Source organism: Metschnikowia bicuspidata (genome assembly GCF_001664035.1).
Source record: "Metschnikowia bicuspidata var. bicuspidata NRRL YB-4993 chromosome Unknown METBIscaffold_1, whole genome shotgun sequence".
NCBI classification, from domain to species: Eukaryota; Fungi; Ascomycota; class Pichiomycetes; order Serinales; family Metschnikowiaceae; genus Metschnikowia; species Metschnikowia bicuspidata.
Window position 1 is genome coordinate 2,818,343 of NW_017387731.1, and position 14,414 is coordinate 2,832,756.

The 14,414-nt window shown below is 43.6% G+C and overlaps 6 protein-coding genes across 6 annotated transcripts; 4 read left to right on the top strand and 2 right to left on the bottom strand.

Moving 5' to 3' along the window:
* Positions 1-4: 4 nt before the first annotated feature.
* MKC1 (mitogen-activated serine/threonine-protein kinase) lies at positions 5-1,600 on the bottom strand (the record flags this gene model as incomplete). Its single annotated transcript, XM_018856947.1, has 2 exons — positions 5-263; positions 402-1,600. The coding sequence occupies 2 exons, from the start codon at positions 1,598-1,600 to the stop codon at positions 5-7; spliced, it is 1,458 nt and encodes a 485-aa protein (XP_018714098.1).
* A 2,068-nt stretch (positions 1,601-3,668) lies between these two features.
* OAC1 (Oac1p) lies at positions 3,669-4,649 on the top strand (the record flags this gene model as incomplete). Its single annotated transcript, XM_018856840.1, has 1 exon — positions 3,669-4,649. One exon carries the CDS (start codon positions 3,669-3,671, stop codon positions 4,647-4,649), a length of 981 nt encoding a protein of 326 aa, XP_018714099.1.
* A 1,348-nt stretch (positions 4,650-5,997) lies between these two features.
* PXA1 (ATP-binding cassette long-chain fatty acid transporter) lies at positions 5,998-8,722 on the top strand. Its single transcript, XM_018853880.1, has one exon. It carries the CDS (start codon positions 6,039-6,041, stop codon positions 8,469-8,471), a length of 2,433 nt encoding a protein of 810 aa, XP_018714100.1. The 5' UTR covers positions 5,998-6,038; the 3' UTR covers positions 8,472-8,722.
* NAP1 (histone chaperone) lies at positions 8,723-10,522 on the top strand. The gene has a single exon (XM_018853882.1). It carries the CDS (start codon positions 8,974-8,976, stop codon positions 10,186-10,188), a length of 1,215 nt encoding a protein of 404 aa, XP_018714101.1. The 5' UTR covers positions 8,723-8,973; the 3' UTR covers positions 10,189-10,522.
* A 1,038-nt stretch (positions 10,523-11,560) lies between these two features.
* Positions 11,561-13,390, top strand: METBIDRAFT_30059 (uncharacterized protein). Its single transcript, XM_018855543.1, has one exon. The coding sequence runs from the start codon at positions 11,944-11,946 to the stop codon at positions 12,889-12,891; it is 948 nt and encodes a 315-aa protein (XP_018714102.1). The 5' UTR covers positions 11,561-11,943; the 3' UTR covers positions 12,892-13,390.
* Positions 13,103-13,951, bottom strand: PCL5 (Pcl5p; the record flags this gene model as incomplete). Its single annotated transcript, XM_018858559.1, has 1 exon — positions 13,103-13,951. The coding sequence occupies one exon, from the start codon at positions 13,949-13,951 to the stop codon at positions 13,103-13,105; it is 849 nt and encodes a 282-aa protein (XP_018714103.1).
* Between the last annotated feature and the right edge of the window lie 463 nt (positions 13,952-14,414).

The following is a 14,414-nucleotide window of genomic DNA, read 5'->3' on the forward strand; positions in this document are numbered from 1 at the left end:
AATTCTAATTATGGAATGCGCTTCCGTCCATACCGAAGCCTAGCTCCTCTTCTAGTAAAAGATTAGGATCTTCATTTCTCGCTAGTAATGAGAACTCTTCAAACTCTTGAGGCTTTGGCATAGCATCATAATGTTGCAAATTGTCTTCGTTGCGTAATTGAGAGGGGTCTGTAAGAAGACCAGTATTATTCAATACAGATGCATTTGAAGTCATGATTCCACCGAACTGATCACTAAATTCGCCCCCGGGAATGCTTTTGGAACTTGTCTCAAACCGCTGGTGGTCTTGTTGTGTTTGAAACTGTTGCTGTTGATGCTGATGCTGATCTTGGATCTGTTGTTCTCTGTGCTGGATATATTGCTGCTGCTGCTGCTGCTGCTGCTGCCTTTCTCGCTCCAACTTCTTTCGAAGTTGCTCCTGGTCTGCCTCTCTTTGTTGCTGTTGTTGCTGCTTTTCTTGAATTTGAAGCTGTATTTGTTTTTGTTCCTGAATGGGCTTTCTCACAAACTCCCGAAAACTTTTCACCTCTTCGATTATCAACTGCTTCATGGATTCCATATCGTCAACCGTTTCGAAAGTCTTGAAGTCAAACTTTATCTTGCTCTCGGGCTCATCTTGAGGATCGTGCCATACGGCTAAATATGGATGATTGAGTGCTTCTTCTACCGTGATTCTCTCGTGTGGATCAAACGCAAGCATCCTTTCCAACAAGTCGAGAGCCAACGGATTAGCGTTCGGAAGAATTTCTCTATAGTGAATCTTTCTCATGATAGGTAGCGACCGGACATAGTTCTGGGCACGTGGAGAGCCAATTTTCGTCAATGCTGACTCTTTTGGAGTTCCCAAAACCATCAAAATCTGATTCAATTGATCGACATAGTCCTTCCCTCGGAAAAGAGGTTTACCACCAAGAAGCTCTCCCAATATACAGCCCACAGACCATATGTCTATAGCCTTTGTATAGTTGGAGAAGCTGAGCATGATTTCCGGGGCCCTGTACCATCTTGTGGCGACATATTCGGTCATGAATCCCGAATTCTGCTCAACATCTTCCGAGAAGCCACGTGCCAATCCAAAATCACATATTTTCAAATCGCACTCCACATTCACAAGCAAGTTTCCTGGTTTCAAATCCCGGTGAAGAACATCAGCACTGTGTATGTACTTCAAACCACAAAGAATCTGGTAAATGAACAGCTGATAGTGCAGGTCAGTGAGAGGCTGTCCCAGGCGAATGATCTGATGCATGTCACACTCCATGAGTTCCTCGTAAAGATATATATCGTTGAATACACCTGTAACGGGATCCATGACGATGTCTAGATCGTACAAACAGGTGATATTTTTATGGCCTCGAAAGAATTGTAAAAGCTTGACTTCCCGCAAAGCCCTTTTGCAAAGAATCTTCTTGGAGAAGATGTTAGTGATTTTCTTGATGGCCACATTGTTGCCGCCAGGAGAACCGGACCCGTCGTCGTATTGGGCTGAGCAGACAATGCCATATGCTCCGTGGCCTAGCTCCTTGGTTATTTTGAACCTTTTATCTATGACAAAATCTTGATTGAACACCTTGTTCACTAATCTTCCGTTTTGTGCCATTCTGGAGTACTTTGTGTTTTTCTGGAATAATCAGGTTGAAGATCAATCAATGGCGCACGATGAAATAAAATCAGCTCGTGGTTTCAAATGAGTTTCAAATGAGTTTCAAAACGAGGCTTTCTATTTCGGCCTAGTGGAGCTCAGGAAAAACAAAGAAGCCTTTTTTCTAAAATATGGGTGGAATATGGAAATTTTCCGATGCAGAAACTGGCAAGTGCCTGGATGTAGGTGGCTCGAGAAAGTGGAGAGGATCGAACAGAGCCACGCGAGGGAGGACAAAAAAAAACAGCGCCTCAGTCACCGCGATGCACAAAATGTGTAGGAGTCGAGGCGGCTCACTAATGCTAGTATAATTTCTGGTCCTAGGAATTTTCAAGAATAGAAATGCACCAGATTTTCAGATCTCGTTGGTTCGAAAGACTAGAATTCCGGGGTTGGGAAACGTCGAAGGGAAAATTATTCTTACCTATTGATCTGGGTTTTTGCGTTGGAAAACCCGAGATCTTGTGCTAATATACAAGAGCCAACACTAAGCTGTAAAAGAAAAGGGAATGCTCTTTCTAGGATATGACAGGTGTTTCAGTTGACACAGATGGACACAAAGGGCACGAGCTTCAGTCTCTTTTTGCACTTCCACTCAATCAAACCGACAATCGTTTTCAGTTTTCGCGAAGAAGGAGAAATTCAAAGCCTTCTTACAAACGTATCGCGTATTTTTGAAAACGAGAGGTCTGGGAGAAATCAAGATGCCCGAGTCTTTCTACACGTACTGAAAACTACACACGAGCAAAACGTGATTCGCGTCTTTATATATACGGAGACAGTTAGCTCTTTTTTTGAACCATGTTGTAGCTCAAGAATCGTACTTAATTATAGATTTAACCGCCCCTGTCCAATCCTATTGAGTATGAGGTGTGGTATTTTTAGAAGCAGCGGCCTTGCGCAGGTTACATGCACAGAGAAAAATGACGCATGATGAAGACGATGACATCAGCACAGGATCCAAGTACAGGTGTTGGTTTCTGTTATTGCAAGGTTTGTCCAGTACGAATCAGACGGGAATCTACCCTGTTTTGAGCCCCATCAAACGATGCCGATACAAGAATAAATGATACAGGTGCATGTACACAAATCGACTGGCCCCATATTTTTTTTGGGGTGCGCCATTCACACTAACGTGTCCGACGGGCGTCGAAAATGACTCGAGCGCCGCATCACTTGAACAAGCCAACTTTTTTCGGTAAAGAGCAAAGCTCCTTCCCGAAGTTAGCAGTTTACGTGGATTTAAGACCCAAATGCTTTAGCATTGACGCTGTTTCATATCTAGTGGTTGAAACAACCACGGCAGCTCTCGCCTGAAGCAGATTTAATGTTTCATGTCGCCCCGCAAATACGAGAATCAACGCTTCTGGATTGTATGCCTGATAAGATGCAATCAAAGGGGTCTGCCGAGTCGATTCCGAAATTGGCCTGCATCCGATGCATTAGGATGTATGTAAAATCAATTCAGTGGTTCAGCCTACTTTGGAACAATAAAAAAATATAGCATCAATGAAGCAGATCTGCTGAGGAAAGTGTACTGGGACGAAACAGTATGGGCTTCCGGTCTTCACTGTAATATTTCCAGAAATTTCAAAATTTCCCAGTACTGCGCCAATTGAATTGAGTATGTAATTTTTGCTACGATCAAGCCGGAATTTTGAAACTTCATTCCTCAAACGCGAGCCTCACAAGGTTTTGATATGGGATGGATTCGAAACATGAGAAGCACGCCCAGGACTGTTCTGACGCAGCGTGGCCGCCACCCTTCGAACGCCAGTTATAAGTTCGAATATAACGGAATCACACGTTTCAAAGCAAGGAAAAATGTTTTATATAGCCAATGGTTTGGGCAGGATTCCTCACCAATCCGTTGAACTCCACCTTCAGTCCTTCAGTCTCTCGTTGTACATCTACCAAATGGCTCCGCGCACCATCGAATTTCGCACCGGCATCGAAACCGCGCCGGTATCGGCGAGATTTTTCACCCACGAATCTAATACATCTGGAATAGCGTGAAGGGAAATCAATGGTTGAGAAAACAGAACAAAAAAAAAATCTGGCCCAGGAGGTGTCCCTTCTCGGTGGGTTCATTGCCGGCAGTATTGCGGCATGTGGAGCCGTCACGTTCACTAACCCGATCGAGCTTATCAAGACAAGAATGCAGCTTCAGGGCGAGCTCTCGTTGAAAAGTGATGCACCCAGATTGTACAAAAATCCGTTGCAAGCATCACTTGTCATCTATAAAAACGAGGGCTTGCGCGGCTTGCAACAGGGGTTGATATGTGGATACGTATATCAGATAGCACTCAATGGATGCAGACTCGGGCTTTACGAACCAACCAGATACTACATGACCAAAGTGTTGCTTCCGGACCAGTTCTCAGAAGACGCATCTCGTATTCCACAGAATCTTTTCGTGAATGTGATGTCTGGTATTGTCTCCGGGTGGGCGGGTGCTGTCATCTCGAATCCGTTTTTCCTCATCAAGACAAGAATGCAGTCTTTCAACAAGGCCGGGGCTTCTGGCAGCGTGGGTCAGCAAACGTACTACCGGGGCCTTTTTGATGGCTTAAAAACCATCTACGCAAACGAAGGAATCAAAGGGTGGTTCCGTGGTACAGACGCTGCGCTTTTGAGAACTGGAGCGGGCTCTGCGGCTCAATTGCCTGTCTACAACTTCACCAAAAACTACATCTTGAAGCACGACTTGATGACTGATGGCTCAGTTGGCTTGCATCTCGTTTCTTCTTCAATGACAGGTCTCGGTGTCGCTATTGTGATGAACCCATGGGATGTGGTGTTGACCAGAGTGTACAATCAGAAGGGAAACTTGTATACTGGCCCTATCGACTGTTTTATCAAGACAATAAAGACAGAGGGGCCCACTGCACTATACAAAGGCTTCTGGGCTCAGCTCTTTAGAATCGGCCCTCACTCTATTTTGATGTTGCTGTTCATGGAGCAATCAATGAAGTTGCTCCACACGGTCGAAAAGAGGTTCACATAGGCTGGTCAACCAGATTCATAGATACGCATTTAATAGACTTACTGCTCCCCATCACGTGGCTGCTTGTTCCATGGCCACTACCGCAAGTCAATCTATGCGGGAAAAAATACAAAGCTTCTGGTACTTTGCAACCACGAGGAAGAAAAAAGTTGGCGGCTTCTGAAGCTCGTTTGCGTTCTGCGGATTGCATGGTTTCGCGCGATCTTCGGGCAGTCCAACGGTAAAAAAGTACTAGCCTTGATGAGAACCAGCTTCAACCAAACGCCATATGACAAAAATTAGACCTGCCGCCAGACTTATGGAAGCTAGTGCTCAGTGCTCATACTTGGGAGCAATTTACGGGGACTGTGTCTTCAAGTCGTATAACAATATAGCAAAAGATGCGTGTCAAAAAGAATTCGCTATGTTTAAAGAATGCGTCTCCGGCAAGATGAAGCGTAAGTAGTTGGGAATATGAGAAGTGTCCATGACTCTAGACTTGCCTGGTGAATTTGTTTGTCTAGTGAAGCAGCGAGACTCATCCACAAAACTAGTGCACCCGGCATGGAAATGGCATTAAAGCCCTGCACGCTGATTGTATAGCTGGTTTTGATGATATATGTGTTGGCTTACTAAAGTACTTGCCCAATGTGATCAGTATACATTGACAAGAGTCCGCGGGTTTAACGTGACTGATTGAAAACCGTATGATCGATCAATACAATAGAAGCCGTTGATCAGAAAAACACCATGCCATTGTGTACATATTGAATCTTTTGGAAATAAAAGCTCATTTAGTTTGCATTCTTACTAGCCGGATCTTATGCTAGCTGTCATAAACAATGCAAAAACAATGTTCGAACTTGCACTTCTTCGAATGCACTTCCCCAAATGTGCGTGTTTAAATTGTTTGGCAAGTAATAGGAAGGCGTTTCGCAGTACCTCGCATTTCATTCCAACAATCCATCATTACATATCCTACAATCCATGATACAGACAAATTTGAGTCGTGACGCTCAAATTCTTGAGGTATCTTATATACATCTAAGATTCAAGCTCAGAAGTACCATATATCGACATCGCGCATGTTTTGGAAAATTGGTGAAATCATACTACTCGCCTGTTCTGTCAAGCGACTGACTAAATCATAAGAGCACTCGTTTGCCAAGTTGAAGACTCCTTTCGACTATTATAATTATTTCTTATGCTGAAGCTTGCAAGTTCAGATATGCCAATGCGCTTGATAACAAGGCAAATATTCACATACTGCATGGATTTTAGTCGGCTGATTGGCGGTGTGTCGTGCCGCACCCATAGTCAGCATGCCTCGGCCCAATTGTGGGGAATACCCTCCACACTCCAATTCCACATTCCCTTCACTAGCGAAAATAGATACCAAAAATACGAGAAATGGTGCATATCTCCCGTTTTTCGGCATACACCAAGGATGACGTGCGGAAAATGGTCACCATCCTTAAGGAATTTGTTCTTGTTTATACAGATAGCAGAGTTTCCATCAACTACCAGAGTCGCCCCGTTGTGCTCTTCTTTACTACAATTATAGGCACCTTTGGTATCGGGACTTTTTTCACATTAAGATCTTTAATCCTTGCGTGGAAGGAGTACTGGCTGAAGAAAAACTCTCCAAGACCAATATTGACAAGGCAAAGCTCAACGGTTCTAAAAAACGGTTCGAGGCAGATTTTCCTACCTTGCGGTAAATCTCTGACCACAAAAGTTGTCATTCCCAAGCCTAACTTAGACCGCTACGCTGCAGACAAGTACCTATATAAAAACTTCCACATCGAGCAGACGCTAAAGCTGCAAAGAAACATATTGAACTCGACGTTTCTCAATCAAATCGTCATCATATGGCGAATTCTCATTCCAAGGCTCTATAGCAAAAACTCGTCTTTGCTCTTCTCGCAGTGTTTTTTTCTTATTCTTCGAACATGGCTCTCGCTACTAATTGCCAAGCTCGACGGACAGATTGTGAAAAACTTGATTTCCGCAAACGGCAAAAAATTTGTGCGAGACTTGATATATTGGATCTTGATTGCATTCCCAGCTTCCTATACGAATGCTGCCATCAAATACTTAACAAACAGGCTCTCTTTGGGCTTCAGAACCAATTTGATCCGTTACATCCACGACATGTATTTGGACAAGGTCATGACATACTACAAGATACTGTTAAATCTGTCTGACATTGAAAATATTGATCAGTACATAACTAATGATGTGACCAAATTCTGTGACTCGATCTGCGGCCTTTTCTCTAGTATGGGAAAGCCCTTCATAGACTTGGTTTTCTTCTCGATATACTTGAGGGATACTCTAGGGACTGGTGCTATTGTTGGTATTTTTGCCAACTATTTTTTAACCGCGTTCGTCCTAAAGCGCTTCACCCCCTCGTTTGGTAAGTTGTCCTCACGGAGAACCCATCTTGAAGGAGCGTACTACAATCAGCACTTGAATCTCATCACAAATTCAGAAGAGGTTGCCTTTTATAAGGGCTCCTTAATCGAGAAAGCCAAATTGCGTGAGAGTTTCGAAGGTTTGATGCTGCATGTTTCCAAAGAAATCAACATATCCTTCAAATACTCGGCATTGGAAGATTACGTGCTCAAGTACACATGGTCGGCCTGGGGGTATGTTTTTGCGGGACTACCAGTGTTCTTGGAGGATTTATGGCCTAGCACTTCAACTCAGCATATTGACGAAGGGGAGACAGCGCCCAGTCTCAAATCAACGAAAAAAGCAGTTGATGAAAACCAGAATATGCGCCAGTTCATTATTAACAAGAGGTTGTTGCTCTCTTTGGCTGATGCTGGCTCGAGATTGATGTATTCTCTCAAAGATATCTCAGACCTCACTGGATACACTGATCGGGTATTCAGTCTTCTCACCAATTTACACATGACTCATTCTCCCACCTACAGTTATCGTTCCAAGTATGGGCCTAGTGACATACATGGCACAATTCAAAGCAATTATGTCGGAGGTGTTCGCTTTGAAAATATTCCGGTAATAATCCCAAGCAAAGAAGGTTCGGACGGAGAGATATTGGTTGACAAACTAAACTTCCAGCTACTGAAAAATAACACGCTCTTAATTTTGGGGCATAATGGTTGTGGCAAGACATCTATTGGGAGAATCATGGCTGGATTGTGGCCTTTGTATCACGGTTTGTTGTCGAAGCCAAGTGAAGATGACATATTCTTTTTGCCTCAGAAGACTTACTTTACGAACGGAAACTTGCGGGATCAGATCATATATCCGTCGTCCTATGATGATATGGTTGCTAAAGGATACAATGATGACCATTTGTATCACATATTGCGGGAAGTGAAGTTGGATTATTTGTTGACAAGAGAAGGGAATTTCAATGTGAAAAAAGACTGGAAGGATGTCTTCAGTGGAGGAGAAAAACAGAGAATGAGCATTGCTCGTGTGCTCTTCAAGAACCCCAAGTTTGTTGTTTTGGATGAGTCAACCAACGCAGTGAGTACCGATGTTGAGGATTATCTTTTTGAGCTCTTACAAAAGAAAAAGATCGCGTTCATCACATTTTCGCATAGGCCATTGTTGATGAAGTACCATGACTACGTTTTGGAGATCAAGAAAGGAAAGAATGCAGATGGGTGGGAATTTCACGATTTGACATCTGAAGAAAACTTGAAAACCATCGACAACGAGATCCAGGAGATTGAGTCGAAGCTAGCTCGCATCGAGGAGTGGGAGAAGCGCATTGAAGATATCGAGAGCTACTTAGACGGCCACAACGATGAAATTCAAGAAAGTGCCCTTGACCTCGAGGAAGCGATTACTATTGAGGTCTAGCACGACATTTGGCGGCCCGCGCCTTGTTCTATTTCTCTTAAGCTACTCATGTGTTTCTGGGATTTATTCCACGTCTCACCCTACCAACCCGTTGATTTATTCAATTTGATTGCTTTATACCGATCCTGCTCTCCTAAGGGTGTTGGGGTTTTTATTAGTTTGTTTTAAATCCCAAATTATTTTGTTCCTCTACATGTGGTGATTTGGGATAATTAGAAAGTTTTTCGGAATCACCATTTGCATTTCTGATTAGCAGGATCAATACAGCCACAGGTCCTCGCGGCGAGCTCCGTATGTCGGAACAATACTCGGGGAACGCCCCATGTGCCCCTACTGATAGGCGCGTCCACGTGACAGACACTCCGCAGCGTCATCAGCCTCAAGGAAAACGAGAAAAAAAGCCAGATACATCTGAGAAAGAAAAAAAAAAACATATACACCAGTTCCTTCTGCTTCCCTGGAACCCGAGAAAAAATCGGCCTTGTGATATTTTATTTGTATAATGTCGGAGCCCATCAGAAAATCAAGCGACATCTCCAAGGCACCCACACCACAGAACACGCCTTCAAGCGTCGCCAACTCATACCTTAAGCAGCAGCCCACAGTATCCACAATCAACGAAGAAGAGGAAAATGCATTAAGCAAACAGTTGGCCAATAATCCTGCACTTTTGTCGATGATCCAGGGAAAGTTGGGCACCTTGGTGGGCCAGCAAAGTGGCTACATCGAGCAGTTGCCCAAGCAGGTCAAAAAGAGAGTATTGGGCTTGAAAGCTATCCAGCAGCTGCAAATGAAAATGGAGGCCGAGTTCCAGAAAGAGTTGTTGGAGTTGGAGAAAAAGTACTTCAAGAAGTACGAGCCTTTGTACGAGAAGAGAATGGCCATCATCAATGGTGAGCAGGAGCCTACTGCCGCTGAGATCGAGGTGGGCGAAGAGATCGAGGCCGAACACAAAGATCCCGAGGATCAAGATGCCGACGACCAATCTGATGCCGAAGGTGACGATGAGGAGATCAGCGGCGTGCCTAATTTCTGGTTGACGGCTTTGGAAAACTTGAACACTGTGAGTGAGACCATCACCGAAAGAGACAGCGAGGTCTTGCAGTACTTGAGAGATATTCGCATGGAGTACTTGCAGACCCCTGGCTTCGAGTTGATTTTTGAGTTCAACCAAAACCCTTACTTGAGCAACCAGGTCTTGACCAAGACGTACCACTACCAGGCCGAGTTGGGATACTCCGGAGACTTTGTCTACGACCACGCCGACGGGTGCGAGATCAACTGGAAGTCCAAGGAAAACAACGTCACAATCAACATTGAGAGGAGAAAGCAAAGAAACAAGAACACCAAGCAAACCAGAACCATCGAGAAGTTGACCCCAAGCGAGTCTTTCTTTAATTTCTTCGATCCACCAAAGCCACCAAGTGCGGACTCTGATGAGGAGGACCAAGAAGATGACGAGAACGACGAAGACGCTGACTTGGAAGAGAGATTGGAGTTGGACTACCAGTTGGGAGAAGAAATCAAGGACAGATTAATCCCACGTGCCATTGACTGGTTCACTGGAGATGCTGTTGGAATCGGCTATCCTGATGATTTCGAGGAAGATGAGGAAGAGTTCGACAGCGAAGACGAGAATGATGATGACGATGATGATGATGATGACATCAACGAGACCGGCCCAAAGGAGAATCCTCCCGAGTGTAAGCAGCAGTAGATTCTGCTGAAGGAATCCGAAAGAGTGTATAGACGGATTTCTAGCCCGAAAAATTAGGTAGTTCGATTTCATACTCCGTCCGAAGTTAGCGCACGCAAAACCTAAGGTCTGCGGAAGTGCGAGAGCATGAATTTTTTGAAGTTTTGCTCGAGTCCTGCTCGATCATTTCGGGGATGACATGGCGAAGGGGAGACTGAGCAAAGTCAGCACTCTCACTTGCGGGGTAATTCTAGCTAGTTAGTGCAGCCGTCATATTCCAAATTGAAAAAGCGAACTCAGCGATACATATGTCATTTTTATCTGATTGGCATCGCAGATTATGCAGTAGCGTTCTTATCTCACATTCAGGTGTTTCGTCTGAAGGGGTCCTCCTACAAAATACACAATATGAATATAAAGACGACAATATGAATATAAAGACGACACTATGAAAACAACACTCGTTTCTGCTGATCAAATGAGCCAGATTATTTTAACATGCCGATCGTTGGATTATTCTAAGTGCTCTTAAGTCCTCCTTTCTTTGGGGTGATACATGCATGCGTTTCAGGCAAAGGGCCAATTTGGTCGGACTTTTTCGTCTGGTCCACGAGTAGTCAATTCTGCAAAGAACTTTTGAACACGATAATTGTAAAAGCTGAAGTTTGGAAGACGAAAGCGAATTTCCGATGAAAGGTATTCTATTTTTAGCGATGATTCTAATGCACCATTTATTGTACGGATCCATTAGAAGTAATAATCGAAGACCGCCTCCCCCAGGTCCACCATTTTGGGACGGACATTTCGACCACGTATATTGGCTGTTTTCATTGAATGCCACAACACAAATTCAGACAGACTCTCCCCCAAAAATCACCACCACACATCCAAATTGGGAAAGACATGTACAGCAAATTTCACACTGCCTCGGTCGCGTCCCAGATTGTTTCGCGGCGGAAGGATGCAATAGTCCACCCAAACCTTAATCCAACTGGCCAAGATCCAGAGGCAAACAAAAGCGAAGAATTGTAAAAAAAAAAAAACCTTGCAGGCCTAGGCATCGCATCGTCCCCTTAAAAATACTGTACTAATATCAGTCTTGCGGTTTTGAAAACAAAGAATGTATTTATTCGCCCGCACGATATATCTCCATAGTATAATACATGATGTGTAGCCGAGACACCCACTTCAGTATGTACCACTCCCAAGTAAGCTACTTAATGTGGTAGGCCGATTCGGAAACACACCAGGCTAACCGACACAGATGGACAAGAGAGTATATATGCCGGACTAAACCACTAATAATCGTTTACGAATACTCTGTGGTCTTCCCTCAAGCGGGATCCGGATCTTGCGAGATCGGCATCAGAGCACAGCCGTGGGAGGAAGCTAATCCTTCCCTTGCGATAGTGCTGTGTCCTGCATACACATGCGAAAGCCTAATAAAACAGCAATTTGCCCTGACCTTCCCGTGGCTATGTGCATGATGCCGAGCTGTCTGCAGCAACATCTATCGTATCTATGATTAGCATGTGCTATTGTGGCTCGATGCTTAATTTCCATCCCTTAATATTAAAAGCAGCAATCCTTCCAAACGCTTGTTTCAGGCTTCCAGATTCTGTGTTTTATCGATTCATTTCCCGTGGTAGCTGACTGCATCGGTGCCCTCCCACATTTCTGTCCAGGTTAATCTCGAATCGGTTCTAATCTTCCTTCACATTTTGGTTGTTCACTACTCCCTTTCTTTTTTGGTCTAAAGAACGAACAACAACAACAATGTCCAAGACTTTTACCTCAAAATCTTTAGGCCATCTTGGCTCCTATAGCTTCGTCCAGTCGGCCAAGTCATACGTTTTGTCTTACAGATATTTTGCTGTCTTAGCAAATTACTTGGTTGCTCTCATCAACTCCATACAAATGAATGTGGTAGCCAAGTCTCCCCTTGTAAGGGACTTCTTGAAGACCAGTGATGCTAAATTCGATGCGGTGGTGCTTTGTAATATCGATGCTGTTCTCGTCTCAGAATCTTACAAAAAGATTGAAAAGAGATTGGTGACTTTCAAAGAAAGGGTAGGCGAGGTGGCCCGTACCTACCGGGCAAAAGGGGCTCAAGCATTTTTTGCTTTCGTGTCTAAAGTAAAGACCCTTGTTTCCCCATATAAGAAACAAGCCACTGCCTACGCCGAAAACGCTCTGTGTGTGGTTGTTGAATACAAGAAGAAAGGTGAGGAGACTGTGTCTGCGTATTTGAAGCCAGTCAATGACTTTGCATCTTCTGCCTTGGACAAAGTGTTACCAAAAAGCAAGAAGACCACCGATGAATCCAAAACTAGTGCCGAGACTGAGTTAGCCAAATCAATGGAAATTGTCAACGATACGTACGAGAGATCTAGGGACTTGATCAGCTCCAAGTCTAGCGAAGTCACAAGCGTTGTTTTATCTACCTACAATAGGGAATTTGACTCAACTGCCGACAAGAACTACTACGTCAAAGTGGCATCTGCGTCTGTCAACACCGGTGTGGCCTTGTTAAAGAACGTCAACTCCGATTACATTCAGCCGTTGAAGGAGACCACTCAGAGCTACGTTCAGGAGTCAATCACAAACGCTGAGGAAAAGGCCGAGGATGTCGTGTCCGAAACAACGAACGCAGTGGAGAATGTGAGTGTGAAGTTGAATGGCTCACTGAATGGTGCGATTCCGGTAGTAAGCGCATCTGCCTGAGCATGACCATGCAATTCAATACCATTCGTTCCACGCCTTTCTAGCTGCTGACTAGGAAGTAGCTCTGAGCTACATGATGTACGCTACATTCCAGAAAATCCAATTGCTGTTTCCTTTTGTTTAATCAAGTAGAGGCTGGTTCGTAAACTAGTCATGTCTCCGAACTGCAATCTACTTTTATTTTGAATCATATGTTTTTATATTGAATGAACTAAATGCAAACTCTTTTATGGGGAGTAGCTTCTGCATCGAGCGAACGCTTTTTGAAAAGCAGATTCACCTCTGGAAGCGGAGTCGTGACAACCTTAGTGCCGATGTGATTGGCATAGTACTGTTTAAACTGCACTTTGATTTCACGTAACAGATTATCATCCATACGTTCTAAGAACCTTTTCCAACGACACAATTTCTGTGCGTTTTCGTTTGTGGTACACCAAGTAAGTACGCCTAAACCGACGTGATGCAAGGAGATGAATTCGTAACCAAAAATCAAAAGTACGTTGCACCAATTTTCATACTTGACGTTGTTAATGTAAAGCTCGTAATTGAGGAGCAGAAGACAATGGTTTTCAGAATATTTTAATCTCTTGAGATTAAGACTAGACGAATCATCATCTTGCTTACAACCGCAAATTTTCAACCACGTCTTAAAAGAGTAGTTGTGATCTTGGTTGAACTTTGAGGCTAAGATAAGCATTCCCAAAAACAACTTTTTGGGGCAAAGCTGGACTGGTCTTTGGGGTTTATTGATGATTTTAAAGAGATAGTAGCAACAGATCTGTAGTGACTGGGTAGTTGTCTTCGATCTTCTCAAAAGCTCGACAATAAAAAACCTCAATTTGTGCTCCTCAAAGTCCTCTTCTTTTGGGTAGCTGAGTTTAAGCAACCTTAATGCACAATTTATCAAGATTGAGTTAAATTGCGACTCGCTCAAATGCTCATTGTAATACTTCAAGTTGTTGGGCAAATAGTTTTCCGCAGGAGTATGTGGCGTGCCTTGATCTCTAGCAGGCAGGTCAATGAGCTGCTTTGGTGAAATAGAATTGTCAGGGGTCAGCATTCTCGTGCAAGCAAAGTAACTAGTCCCAGAAGTATTCTCTTAAAAAAAATAATGGTTTTTTGTTTTATTTATTCGCTCTTTAATTTCTTTCCGACAAGCCCGAGGCTTAAATGGAACCAGACATTGTCAACTGAAGAGAGCTTTGAATTAAAAATGAAAATGATGATAGTCAACAGCAAGAAGATGAATGACCAGCACGTATATCTTTTTGAGTTTCGAAATGATGGATATTAAAACTATTCCAAAATGTAATCCAATACCAGGTTATTCCTTAACCTAAACCGACCTAATAATAAAAATAAATGACAACAAAAATGATGAGTTTCCAAGCAGAGAATCTGCCGAAGTGATGTATAAATCAAGAAGAAACTGATGAAATTGTGCGGTAAATGTGTTGGATGTTTCGATGTAATGGATGAAGGTTGGTTGGAGAGAATAAAATCGTCGGCCGTGGCTGGGGTCC

What these genes read in the sequence shown, in the direction of transcription:
- PXA1 (XM_018853880.1), top strand. Translation starts at nt 6,039, where the DNA reads ATGGTGCATATCTCCCGTTTTTCGGCATACACCAAGGATGACGTGCGG.
- METBIDRAFT_30059 (XM_018855543.1), top strand. Translation starts at nt 11,944, where the DNA reads ATGTCCAAGACTTTTACCTCAAAATCTTTAGGCCATCTTGGCTCCTAT.
- NAP1 (XM_018853882.1), top strand. Translation starts at nt 8,974, where the DNA reads ATGTCGGAGCCCATCAGAAAATCAAGCGACATCTCCAAGGCACCCACA.